Source organism: Phocoena sinus, chromosome 9, assembly GCF_008692025.1.
Source record: "Phocoena sinus isolate mPhoSin1 chromosome 9, mPhoSin1.pri, whole genome shotgun sequence".
Classification (NCBI taxonomy): domain Eukaryota; kingdom Metazoa; phylum Chordata; class Mammalia; order Artiodactyla; family Phocoenidae; genus Phocoena; species Phocoena sinus.
Window position 1 is genome coordinate 80,905,016 of NC_045771.1, and position 14,462 is coordinate 80,919,477.

A 14,462-nucleotide genomic window follows, 5' to 3' on the forward strand; every position below is an offset into this window, starting at 1 on the left:
GCATACAACTACACATTTTTTTCAATTTAACATCTTTATTGGAGTATAATTGCTTTACAATGTTGTGTTAGTTTCTGCTGTATAACGAAGTGAATCAGCTCTATGTATACACATATCCCCATATCTCTTCCCTCTTGCGTCTCCCTCCCTCCCACCCTCCCTATCCCACCCCTCTAGGTGGTCACAAAGCACCGAGCTGATCTCCCTGTGCTATGCGGCTGCTTCCCACTAGCTATCTATTTCACCTTTGGTAGTGTATATATGTCCATGCCACTCTCACTTCGTCCCAGCTTACCCTTCCCCCTCCCCGTGTCCTCAAGTCCATTCTCTACCTCTACGTGTTTACTCCTGTCCTGCCCCTTTTTATTTTTTTTTATTCTTAGATTCCATGTGTATGCAACTGCACATTTTTGAGGCAACTGAGAGAAAACTGCCAGTCTTTTAGTCCTAGGGAGTTAGAAATTTGAAAGAATATAAGCCTCCCTCACATGGATCCTTTGAATATAGTCGTCTAGGTTACAGTACTTCAGATATCCATTTGAAGTTTGAATAGAGAAAACCAGACCCAACTTACATGCTATGTTTTACATTCTTCTCAGTGCCAGCTACTCTTTCTTATTTGATCAAATTATTCCCTCGTTAAGGAACGTTATTCAATAAAGCAAGGGTTTGTGATGTTAAATCTATGAGAGACCAGTTAACCTGCACGGGAACAAATTGCACTAGAACTTTCACCCAGATATCTCACAAATAAGAGTGGAGAGCTGCAGAAAGCGTAAATGGATGGACACATAAGCACCTCACTATGCTGATCTCTGTATATGAAGAAAAGCTTTTTTTTTTTTTTTTTTTTAATTTTAGCAGCAGCAGGTGAAAAGAGGAATGTGTAGCTATCTTAAAGAGGTAAAAGGGCTAGTTGGTATATGATCTGATAGTTAACAAGCTAACAGTAATGAAGTAGAAGGTCACTCACCTCTGTCAGGGGAATTTATACCCATGGTAGTTAGTATGAGAAGAATTGACACTTTGAATTTTTTCAATATCTCATGGTACAATAAGTACGTGACCAGTTGCTCCTTCTAAACAGTTCAGCCAGATGCCCTTTGGTCACCTAACTTGATTTCCTTATTAACCACTCCAAACACTTTATCTTAGACCCACAAACCTATAGGGCAACATCTTTGCAGACTTTTGCCACCTTATGATATGGAGAGGAAATCATTTAGGTGAAAAATCGTCACAGCATCATCATAGGTAAATGATGATTGAATCCCATGAGGAGGAGAGGAAAGAGACCAGGGAGAAAGTGGCAAGAGGGAGAAGTGGGTAGAACATAGCACTGAGAAAAGCAGGAAAGCGTGAACACATCCAGAAGGGCACATAAGGGGGATTGTAGGGTAGGGATTTTGATGTTTATGCGTCTGAGTCTTCTGTCTAGTGTACCTTAATTTTCTTTGTTACATTATGTATGTCTGATCCTAATCTTATTTTTGTAAAATGTCAGTAGAACCTTCAGAGTTCACTGTATACAATTATAATTTATTCTTTATTATACTCAGTGAATTGTTATATGTAACCACAGTTGCATTTCCTCCTTATATGTATAATTTTATTACATTGTTATGTTTTATAATATGTACAGACTCAAAATAAAGAACACAAATGATACCATCAAAATTTGATTACGAAAGATCATTTTCTTGACCTTTTTTCCACAAGAAGCTTAGTACCCCACCCCTGTGGTTACGGTATTTACTGTGATTTAGTGAAGGGTGGGAAGGCAGACAAGGAAAGGCATAGAAAGCATACTGGACTCAAAATATTGTGCTGGTATTGTGTGGAATGTGAGGAGGTGGAAATATCCCTCCACTATATGACCATCCAGAAATATTTTATGAGAACACTGCTTTACCTGTTTTTTTTTTTCTTGTGTCTAGTAGCTCTTAAGAGAAACAAACCAATTAGTTGCGTGCTTGTCAACCCAACTACTATAGTCTCACAACAGCAGATAAGTAATCCTTTTCTGGAAAGACATCTGAAATGGTCTAGGAAAGTTAATTCTTAGTAAACCAGAGAGTATTCATTGCTTTTGCCTGACAGTTGTAAAGAATGTATCCGACTGTCTTTCTGAATTGCCATGTTGTAAGTTCAGCAAAAAGCATTTTACCATATAATGTGCATTTTACCCTATATGCTCGAGATACATCCTTAGCCATACATAATAAAGACAGATATTGAGATGGAAATGAATATAAAATGAGTATCAACCCAACAACTTTTATATTTGAGAACGGGAAGGAACAAGGCAGGAAAGAAGGAAGAAAGAGGTGTTTGCATGGTATTTGTGCAACCTGACATCTGTTCATTCGAGCTGTGGATAGGTAGGAGAAACCCGTGGCCATACAACCCACTGAAAATATCAAGATTGTTAGTTCAAGATACATACTTAGTAGAATCCAGGTACCCTCATAGGCCAGGGTCAGACAGAGCATGTCCTCCTGCAACTCTTCCTCTGACCTCTTCATTCCATAGGGCTGTGGGGTTATTTTGACACTCTCTGTAAAACATGGAAACTAACTGGATCACTTGGGTTTCATTTTGCCCATAGGTATTTTTAATTTGGATTTATGCATAAAGGTCTCTGTTTCATACTTTCGCTTAAGGCCTCTCTGATTCTTAAAGCAAACTGCTGGCATGGCCTCATCACAGCCCAAAGAAAGCAGTTGTTTAAGACTGATGTGTCTCTGAAGTGTCCCAGCTCCCTGGAAAGCCCCTGTTCACATTCACAAATTAGTTATTGTGCTGGTTGAAGGGAGCTGACTTTGAAATAGTGTGAAGGTGAAATTCCAAGTATTTTAAAATCCGAAGACATTTATAAGAAATTTATTAAATTTCTTTGAGATGGGCTGCTGGAGATAAATGTGATTTAACAACTCTAGAAAAATACTAACTGGATATTTCTCTTTTTCTAAAACCTTGAGTCAGACCAATTATGTCATAGCTTCTTCAAAGTTTACGCTTTCTAAACATTCATTTCAAGTGATACAGAATAATAATATTAACAGCCATACCAAGTAAAATATAGTGTTTTACATCTTTCAAAGTGTACTTAAAAGGCAATGCCTTGTTCGAATCTCTCTCTTAAAAAAAAAAAAAAAGTCCTTTGCGGTAGGTGAGATGAGTATCGTACTGTGGCCATGTTACCTACTTGTTTCTGTTAAGTAAATTTTTCAATATCCCATGCTACTTGGAGGCAAGTACAGTGCCCATCCTCTGATTCTTTGTTTGCCTGTCCTCATAATCCAAAAGTATTAATTATGTTAATGGAAACTTACTAAAATTTTTCTTCAACCATTTGAACTCTTTCCCAAAGTAAATGTACCGAGAAAGGTAATCATGTTTTTGAAGAAAAATGGTATTGAGATGTAAAAGGATACAACATTGATGAAATAAGATCAATTGTGATTGAGAATAGACATTTAATTAAACTTAAGCGAAAACTAACCTTTATATGTATCAACCACTTTTATTTTTTGTGCTCAAAGATTTTTTTTTAAAAAATACTCTTATATAGTTGAAAAAATTCCTATAATTATTCCTCAGTTTGTAATAGTTATCTGAGAGTAATGGAGAGGCCATGTTATTAGTTTAACCATGTTAAGTTTTCCTGTATCTTTTCCTTCCTGCTAGGAAAAGGAAGATGACAAATCAGACACTTCAAGTATTCAGCAGCCAAAAAGCCCGCAAGGTCTGAGTGACACAGGATATTCTTCTGACGGAATATCAAGTTCGCTTGGTGAAATTCCAAGTCTTATTCCCAGTGACGAAAAGGATTTGCTCAAGGGACTCAAAAAGGACTCCTTTTCACAAGAAAGCAGCCCATCCAGCCCCTCGGATTTGGCTAAGTTAGAAAGTATGGTCCTATCCATTTTGGAAGCTCAGGCAAGTACACTTGAAGAAAAGTCAGAAAAGAAAACAGAACCCCACGAGGTTTCTTCTGAGCAGCCTAAGGACCAACAGAAAACTCAGAGTTTAGCCGAAACGCTGGAATCTACAGTTTCAGAGGAGCTTAAAGAGAGTCAAGAAGAAAAAGACACTGTTAAGAAAGAGAGCCAACAAGACATCCCTTCCAGAAAGGACTGTGAAGAAAAGTCTGAATTTGTCGATGAGTTGCCTATAAGAAGACAGCCTTATGATTCAATTGAAGACAGTAGCGAAAGTGAAAACTCACCTGTTCCACAAAGAAAACGGAGAACTAGTGTTGGTTCATCAAGCAGCGATGAATATAAACATGAAGATAGTCAAGGATCAGGTGAAGAGGAAGACTTCATTCGAAAGCAAATCATAGAAATGAGTGCTGATGAAGATGCTTCAGGTTCTGAAGATGATGAGTTCATTAGGAACCAGCTCAAAGAGATTAGTAGTAGTACTGAAAGCCAGAAGAAGGAAGAAACCAAAGGGAAGGGAAAAGGAACAGCAGGGAAACACAGGCGACTGATGCGAAAAAGTAGTGCAAGCTTTGATGATGATGCAGGGAGACGCCATTCATGGCATGATGAAGACGATGAGACCTTTGATGAAAGTCCTGAACTTAAATACAGAGAAACTAAAAGTCAGGAGAGTGAAGAACTTGTAGTTGCCGGAGGAGGAGGGCTACGTCGATTCAAAACGATTGAACTCAATAGCACGATCGCAGATAAATACTCTGCAGAGTCACCACAGAAAAAAACAGCTTTGTACTTTGATGAAGAGCCAGAATTAGAAATGGAAAGCTTGACAGACTCTCCGGAAGATCGGTCAAGGGGGGAAGGATCTTCTAGTCTTCATGCTTCCAGCTTCACTCCTGGCACATCCCCTACATCAGTTTCGTCACTTGATGAGGACAGCGACAGTAGCCCAAGTCACAAAAAAGGAGAGAGCAAACAGCAACGCAAAGCTCGACACAGATCGCATGGCCCTCTTTTACCTACGATTGAAGATTCTTCAGAGGAAGAAGAATTGAGAGAGGAAGAAGAATTATTGAAGGAGCAAGAAAAGCAACGGGAATTAGAACAGCAGCAAAGAAAGACTTCTAGTAAGAAATCAAAGAAAGACAAAGATGAACTTCGAGCTCAGAGAAGGAGGGAAAGACCAAAGACACCACCCAGTAATCTCTCTCCCATCGAAGATGCGTCTCCAACAGAAGAATTACGTCAAGCTGCAGAAATGGAGGAGCTCCATCGATCTTCTTGTTCTGAATATTCACCTAGCATAGAGTCAGACCCAGAAGGCTTTGAAATAAGCCCAGAAAAGATAATCGAAGTACAAAAAGTTTATAAATTGCCCACAGCTGTGTCTTTATACTCACCGACAGATGAGCAATCTATTATGCAGAAAGAAGGTAGCCAAAAGGCATTAAAAAGCGCTGAGGAGATGTATGAAGAAATGATGCATAAAAGCCAGAAATATAAAGCTTTTCCAGCTGCAAGTGAACGAGACGAAATGTTTGAAAAAGAGCCTTTGTACGGTGGGATGTTAATAGAGGATTATATTTATGAATCTTTAGTAGAGGACACATATAATGGTTCCGTTGATGGCAGCCTGCTCACGAGGCAAGAAGAAAATGGATTTTTACAGCAGAGAGGGAGAGAGCAAAAAATAAGACTTCCAGAACAGATTTATGAAGATCCCATGCAGAAAATTACAGACCTTCAGAAAGAGTTTTATGAGCTAGAAAGCTTACATGCTGTTTTGCCTCAAGAAGACATTGTTTCAAGCTCTTTTATCATCCCAGAAAGCCATGAGATTGTGGATCTGGGTAGTATGGTAACTTCTACCAGTGAAGAAAAGCAGTTATTAGATGCTGATGCTGCCTACGAAGAACTCATAAAAAGGCAACAGATGCAATTAACACCTGGATCCAGCCCAACCAAGCCCCCCATCAGGGATGATATGACAGAATCTACTGTGGACTTTGACAGGGTGCCTGATGCATCTTTGACATCAAGTGTTCTCTCAGGCGTATCTCTTACAGATTCGACCAGCAGTGCCACACTCTCCATCCCAGATGTTAAAATAACCCAACATTTTTCAACGGAAGAAATTGAGGATGAACATGTGACCGACTATACAAGAGAAATTCAAGAGATAATTGCTCATGAGTCACTGATTTTGACCTACTCTGAGCCTTCAGAAAGTGCTACGTCTGCCCCACCCTCTGACACACCCTCTCTCACATCATCTGTTTCTTCAGTTTGTACCACAGATAGCTCCTCTCCCATTAGTACCCTGGATAGCATAACCACAGCGTATACTGAGCCACTGGACATTGTAACTAAATTTGAAGATTCTGAGGAAATTTCTTCATCAACGTATTTCCCAGGCAGCATTATAGACTATCCAGAAGACATATCTTTAGATCGGCCGACCATACCAGATGGTAGAACTAGTGCTGGTCACATTGTGATTTCCTTATCTGATAGGGAACCTTCTCTCATAGAATCTGTAGGAACTAAACTTGAGGGGCTAATTGCTGACACTATTTCCACTGACTTATCTGTATCTGAAAAAGACCCAGTGAAGAAAGCCAAGAAGGAAACAGGGGATGGAATTATTCTGGAAGTTTTGGAAGCTTACAGAGATACAAGGAAGGAGTCGGAGGCCGAACTAACAAAAATTAGCCTCTCTGAAACTGTGTTTGATCAGACACCTTCTTCTCTAACAATGAAGCAGCAGATTTCAACGACATGCTTTTCATCTGAAGACGTTTTTGGTCCAGCAAAGCCTGCATCCCAGGTGCCATCTGGCACTCCTTCTATTTCCTGTCTTCCAACTAAAGCTCGTCCATTCCTTCGAAGTTCTTCTTTGGATGCCTCGGCCCAACCTCCTCCCCCACCCCCTCCTCCCCCTCCCCCTCCTCCCCCTCCCCTCCCTCCTCCCCCCCCACCTCTTCCTCCACCAACCTCACCTAAACCAACTATTCATCCTAAAAAAAAGATAACGGTTCCAGCTCCAGTTACTGCAACTACTGCAGCTACACCTCTAGTAGATTCTGTAGTTGCTACAGTAGAGACCACAGCTGCTCCAGGAAGTAATGGGTTACCTATAACAAAAATATGTACCTCTGTACCTCCTCCTGTCCCCCCTAAGCCATCTTCAGTTCCATCTGGACTTGTATTTACACATAGACCTGAGCCAAGCAAACCTCCGGTTGCCCCTAAACCAGCAGTTCCTGAACCTCCAGTCACTACCGCAAAACCAACAGATACGCAGCCCAAACCAACAGGTCTACCTATAACTTCAAATATGACATTAAATTTAGTGACCTCAGCAGATTATAAATTGCCTTCCCCTACCTCTCCGCTTTCCCCTCACTCTAACAAGTCCTCACCAAGATTTTCCAAGTCCCTCATGGAAACTTACGTGGTTATCACATTGCCATCTGAACCTGGGACTCCAACAGATTCTTCAGGGAGTCAAGTTATTACCAGCTGGCCCTTGGGATCACCCCCCAAAGATCTGATTTCCATTGAGCCAGTATTTTCTGTAGTTCCTCCTATGAAAGCTACAGAAATTTCAAGTTCTTCACAACAGAGCCTGTACATCTCAGGATCTTTGGAGACATTTTCTGCTATCCCTGTCACAACACTACCTTCATTTCAAGAACCCCCAACTTCAGTTACACAGTTTCTCCCAGCTGAAGTTTCCAAGGCTGAGTTTTCAACAGCCAAAAGTACAATCGCTAGTACTGGTCTCAGCAGCGTCTCTATATCCATTCCTCCAGAGCCTCTTGCTCTAGATCACCTCCATTTAGAGAAGCAACAGTATAAAGAAAACGTCAAGTTGCAACTTGTTGGTGATGCTATTGATCTGCGTACAGTACCCAAAGTAGAAGTTAAAGTAACTGAAAAATGTATGGATCTTTCTGCTTCCATGATGGATGTGAAGAGGCAGACCACAGTAAGTGAAATGTATGGGAGACAAATTAGTGCTGTCCAGCCCTCTATTATAAATCTCAGTGCAGCGTCATCAGGAGTGACTCCAACATCCCTGGTCACTGAGACAGTGACTGTTGTCACGTGCACAGCTACTGCAAGTTACACCACAGGCACAGAAAGCCTAGTGAGTCTAGAACGTGCAACAGCAATGCCACTCCAGCTCACTACATCAAAGCATGTAGAGCCCCCATGCAGGGTACCAAGTGGCCAGGCCTTTCCTACAGTTAGGGAGGAAGCACCAATAAACTTATCTTTAAGCACCTCTGTACACCCAGTGACATCAGCTCTTACGAAACCCATTACTGCACTTCCTGGTGGTGTCACAAATGGATGGACTGATAGCACCACATCACAGGGCATCACTGATGGGGAAGTAGTGGATCTCAGTACCTCCAAGTCTCATAGAACTGTTGTAACAATGGATGAAGCTACTTCAAATGTGGTGACCAAAATAATAGAAGATGATGAAAAACCTGTTGATCTGACCGCAGGAAGAAGAGCTGTGTGCTGTGATATGGTTTATAAGTTACCTTTTGGAAGGAGCTGCACGGCACAGCAGCCTGCAACGACTCTTCCTGAGGATCGTTTTGGTTATAGGGATGATCACTATCAATATGATCGAGCAGGGCCATATGGTTATAGAGGGATTGGGGGAATGAAACCTTCCATGTCTGACACTAATTTAGCAGAAGCTGGACATTTTTTCTATAAAAGTAAGAATGCTTTTGATTATTCTGGAGGAACTGATGCAGCAGTAGATCTAACTTCAGGGAGAATTCCTACAGGTCAGTATGATGTAGCAACAGACCTTTCCGTGAAATACCATTACGGTGTTCCTCATCTCATTTCAGGATGACAATGTGGTCCCTTTCCCAATTTTGTTACTTTTCATCTTTCTTTGGATGTTTTGGCACCGTATTTTGGAGTACATGTGCGCTTTTGTTTCTTCATTTTTTTTTTTAATCTGTTCCACGCAAAGTCGCCTGCATGTGCCTGCATGTTCAACATTGCTTTTATTCCGCACCTAGGTAGGTTAGCCTGTGGATTTGCATGCAGTCCCGTTCATTATGTTCTTCAAGACTGAGTGGGCTTTCCAACCCCAAAAGCATCATTCGTTCTGGGAACTGCACTATAACTCTACCCTGTGTTTCAGGTGAGGTAATGGATTATTCAAGCAAGACTACAGGTCCATATCCAGAAACACGACAAGTCATTTCAGGAGTTGGGATTAGTACCCCACAGTATTCCACAGCAAGAATGACTCCACCTCCAGGACCTCAGTATGGTGTGGGGAGTGTTTTGAGGTCATCTAATGGTGTTGTCTATTCTTCAGTAGCAACTCCAATTCCTTCCACATTTGCTATCACCACACAACCTGGCTCCATTTTCAGCAAAACCATGAGGGATTTGTCTGGTGTGCACACAACTGACGCTGTGACTTCATTATCCGCCCTGCACCAGAGCCAGCCAATGCCTAGATCGTATTTCTTGACAACAGGGGCATCTGAAACAGACATTGCAGTGACTGGTGTTGATATCAATGCCAGTTTGCAAACTATCACAATGGAAACTCTGACAGCTGAGACGATGGACTCGGTTCCCACTTTAACCACAGCGTCTGAAGTCTTTTCTGAAGTGGTGGGAGAGGAAAGTGCGCTTTTAATCGTCCCCGAAGAAGATAAGCAACAACAGCAACTGGACTTGGAGCGCGAGCTCTTGGAACTGGAGAAAATTAAGCAGCAGCGTTTTGCTGAGGAGTTAGAGTGGGAACGGCAGGAAATTCAAAGGTTCCGAGAACAGGAAAAGCTCATGGTTCAAAAAAAGCTGGAGGAGCTGCAGTCAATGAAGCAGCACCTCCTGTATCAGCAAGAAGAGGAGCGGCAAGCCCAGTTCATCATGAGACAGGAGACGTTAGCACAGCAACAGTTGCAGCTGGAGCAGATCCAGCAGCTGCAGCAACAGCTTCACCAGCAGCTCGAGGAGCAAAAGATCCGCCAGATCTACCAGTATAACTATGACCCTTCTGGAACTGCTTCTCCACAAACCACTACAGACCAGGCCATTCTGGAAGGTCAGTATGCTGCCCCAGAAGGTGGTCAGTTTTGGGCGACCGAAGATACAACCACCACAGCCTCTGCCGTGGTGGCGATTGAAATACCACAAAGCCAAGGATGGTACACAGTTCAGTCGGACGGGGTTACTCAGTACATTGCCCCACCTGGCATCCTGAGTACTGTTTCAGAAATACCTCTGACAGACGTGGTTGTAAAAGAGGAGAAGCAGCCCAAAAAGAGAAGTTCTGGAGCTAAAGTCCGTGGCCACTATGATGAGATGGGGGAGAATCTGGCAGATGATCCCCGCTGCTTTAAAAAGATAGTGGACAGCGGGGTACAAACTGACGATGAAGAGTCAGCGGATCGGAGTTACGTGAGTAGGAGAAGGAGAACTAAAAAGAGTGTCGATACAAGCGTCCAAACGGATGATGAAGATCAGGATGAATGGGATATGCCTACTAGATCAAGGAGAAAAGCTCGCGTAGGGAAATACGGTGACAGCACTACAGAGGCAGACAAGGCCAAACTCCTTTCCAAAGTCTCCAGTATAGCAGTTCAAACAGTAGCAGAGATATCTGTGCAAACTGAACCAGTCGGAACCATAAGAACGCCTTCGATACGGGCACGCGTGGATGCCAAGGTAGAAATAATTAAACACATTTCAGCACCAGAAAAGACTTACAAAGGGGGCAGTTTAGGATGTCAAACAGAAGCAGATTCAGACACACAGAGTCCTCAATACCTGGGTGCCACATCTCCACCCAAAGACAAGAAACGCCCAACACCTTTAGAGATCGGTTATTCATCTCACCTTCGGGCAGATTCCACATTACAGCTGGCTCCTTCCCCACCCAAATCTCCAAAAGTCCTTTATTCACCCATCTCACCACTTTCACCAGGCAAAGCCTTAGAATCAGCCTTTGTACCTTATGAGAAACCCCTCCCTGATGACATAAGTCCACAGAAAGTACTGCACCCCGATATGGCTAAAGTTCCCCCAGCAAGTCCTAAGACAGCCAAGATGATGCAACGCTCCATGTCTGACCCCAAGCCTCTGAGTCCAACAGCAGACGAAAGTTCCAGGGCTCCTTTTCAGTATACCGAGGGCTACACGGTAAGAGTGCTTCTTTTCAGTTAGAAGACAATGGATGAGTTGATATTAACTGTGTGTTTGCAGACTTTAGGAGGCAGTAAAGGCTCCTGGTGCCTAATTCTAAATTTCAGTGAGGACTATTTCATTAGAAATTTGGGGGAAAAGATAGAAAAGTATACACCCATGTAGAAACACCAAAAAAAAAAGACCGTATTATGTGAGACAAAAATGAGAGAGAAGGTTATTATGATGTAATGAGATTGAAATTTTGTTCTAATCTTGAAATCTCCCAGGTGTCAATTGTAGACTGATTTTGGTGAGCACAGTTAATACTCATATTCAAGTATGATGGAATAAGCATTGAAGATAAACACATAAGGCAAAGGTTGACCAAACATTTAAGCCCATGGATACTGGGATTCTTTAGTGGGAAGATCTGTGGAGATCATTTAACCAGTCTGTTCTTCCTTCCTCCGGAATGTTAACCTTTGTTGCTCCAGAGAGAGCATTTCTAGAGCAGAAAGTGTAAAATAATCTTCATAGTTCATCCATGCTTATTTTGTTTCTGGAAACTTTCTTAATCTACCTCAGATAAGCCTTAGTCCTAGTTCTCACAGAGGTAAAATTAATTTTTAATGTTCCTTTGAATAAGAGTTTAATTATTTAGAAATATGCTTCAAAGGGGAAAGAACATATATGGGTATGTTGGACACATTCGTGAAGATCTCTATAGCTGAAAATAAGAAATGTTAGTAATCAGGTATAAAAGAAGGAGTATCCTACTTAAAGAAAACCTAATGTATAATTCTTCAGAAGGTTATTGATAAATCTGATAGTTCTATTTAAAACTAGATTTATGTTCAGATTAAGAGTTCCCCTCAGGCACTGGTTTCTGAACTCTAGATCTTCAAACCCCGAAGCATCTAAATAGGTTTTTCTGAGATATCCCTCTGTTGCCAGCAACCCATATAAATTAAACATTGGCTGTGGGCTGAAAAATATGTCACTATATGTAAGTCAATTTTTAGGTCTATAGGCATATTGATAAACATATTAATAAATTAAAAATTCTTACAAGTTTTCTAGTTTCGTAGGGGCATTTTGTTATTACGGACTTTCTCAAACAGTGTGTAACTGTCTTTGTGTGGGGGACAGGTCATAACTGTTTTAAGTCAGGGAACCACTGGTGCACTGAGATTTCATTCAGTTTACAGAGATTTGTTTTAATGTATAACTGTTTCTAGAATTAAATATATTGCAAAAAATATTTTTAACTCGGCTATAATGTATAGGTATTTATTTTTACAGCTGTGCCCTATGAACTCATCCAAAGAGTTACTTGGAAATCTTTGAAAATACATTTTTAAACAGTATTTTAAAGTTACGTTCAAGGCTTCTGTCATTAGAAAGAACAGGCTTTTCCACTTGGTGTATTCATCATTTACTTTACGTATGGCCCTATAGCCTTAATTCAAATGAGCGCTGGGATAGAAGAGATTCAGGTGTCAGTATTTTTTCCTCGCAATATTCACTTTGGATTTAGAAGTACAAAATGAAAGATACAGTGGGTCATATAAGTTGTATTATTGATTATACCAGCGATACTGATTAACTGTCTAATCGTAAGAGAAGTTGAACAGAATTACCAAATACTCTGAGCCTGAAAAATCCTAAGGGTATTGAGCCTTGGAGCACAATCCAGTAGTTCCTTTTTTCTAATTGGTCACACTCAATGCATACTTTAATATGGAATAATTGTATACAGACTCAAAAATACTGTTTTACTGCACACACAAGGTAGACCATTTTATATACGGGCAGTGGTTTTAGCACTTCAGATACTCTGATTCTAAGATGTGAATTTTTAAATTTATTTCTTGGCAAATTTCTAAACACTCTTTGAGTGTTTTAAACTAAAACGAGCTTCTCAATTATAAGCGTGAATTACTAAATGTCAGTTGTACTGAAAAGAATAACCTAAGTGATATTCATAGTGTTGTGAGTTTAAGTTTAGCTCAATAATTTCTATATCATTAATTTTCTCACACCAATAAAATTGAAAAAAAAATGACACCATACAGTTCGACATAGTAACACTTGTAATTCAGCATGAAAGATCAGTTTTATATTATATGAGATTCTATAGTAACTTCTCCTCTTCCTGGAAGTTCCAGGAAATGTTTCAAAGAGGAGGTTCTGAAACAGGGAGGTGAGATCTCTGTTGGACCATGAAGAGAAAAATGGAGGTCATTCTAAATAGAGGAAACAGATGTGCAAAGGTTCAGACTGGTGAACAGACATAAAGCAAAGAGGGGGAGGAAGGGGTTTACTATAAGTGAAACTGGAAAGGTAAGGAAGGACTAGGTCCCAGGGGATCTGATTTGCTGAGTTCAAGTTTGGATTACTTCCCTTGGCTGTGGGGAGCTTAGACCAAGCCACCATCATTTTTTGTTTACCCTGTGCCCTAGCCCATGGACCTCACCACCCTTGCCTTCCTTACAGTTTATTCTCCGAACTGCACCTAGGGTGATTTTCTAAGTGTACGTCAGATTTTGTCACACACTCTCCAGTAGATTCTCAACAGATTCATCAGGATACATTAGAAATTTCTTAACAAGGACCCATGTGATCCCAACTCACAACCTCATTGGTCACTCCTACATTTACCCCCCTTCTCGCTCTGCTCCAACCACTGACCTTGCCTTTCTTTGGATGTGCCAACCTCATCCCCACCCAGGACCCCTGTTGGGATCTCTCTCTCCCCAGATCTTTGCCTGGCTCGCTCCTGTGTACAGGTTTCTGCTTAAATTTCACTTCCACAAAGAAGCTCTCACTCTCTAAATGTCTAACAGCATGAATCCCTGCACCCTCTAAATTTGTGTGTATTACTTATTAATATATATTTAATCAAATATCATCTTCCTTCTCCAGTAGATCATAACCTCTACAAGATCATGAATCTTACTTTGTTTGCCTCTGTAGTCCCAAGAGCCTAGAAGAGCACCTGGCACAAAGCAGACCTTCAGTATTTATTGAATAAATGTATTAAAGGAAGGATTATAAGCATAGAAGCAATGGGTTAAGACATGCATTAAAAGACTCTGGCTGCTGACCTTTTCATTGCCACAATCTAGACCCATCCTAGCAAGTCCTGTTGATAATCTAAACTGATACCTCCTTTGCTTAAAGTGTCAGTTCCACTTTGTTTATTTTTATGTATTGGGTTGACCAAAAAGTTCGTCTGGGTTTTTCTGTAAGATGTGACGGAATAGATATTTGAAACAACTGAGCACAAGTTAAATAGCATTTAGCTATTAGTCCAGCCACCTTACAGATAAG

At 41.0% G+C, this 14,462-nt stretch overlaps 1 protein-coding gene across 1 annotated transcript in view; it reads left to right on the forward strand.

Annotated features, from left to right (window-relative positions):
• Nucleotides 1–14,462, forward strand: part of PCLO (piccolo presynaptic cytomatrix protein) — a 366,471-nt gene that overhangs the window by 196,211 nt on the left and 155,798 nt on the right. Inside the window, exons 5-6 of the mRNA XM_032643160.1 lie at nucleotides 3,691–8,761; nucleotides 9,130–11,144. Coding sequence (XP_032499051.1) covers nucleotides 3,691–8,761; nucleotides 9,130–11,144 — 7,086 coding nt within the window. The remainder of the gene's footprint in view (nucleotides 1–3,690; nucleotides 8,762–9,129; nucleotides 11,145–14,462) is intronic.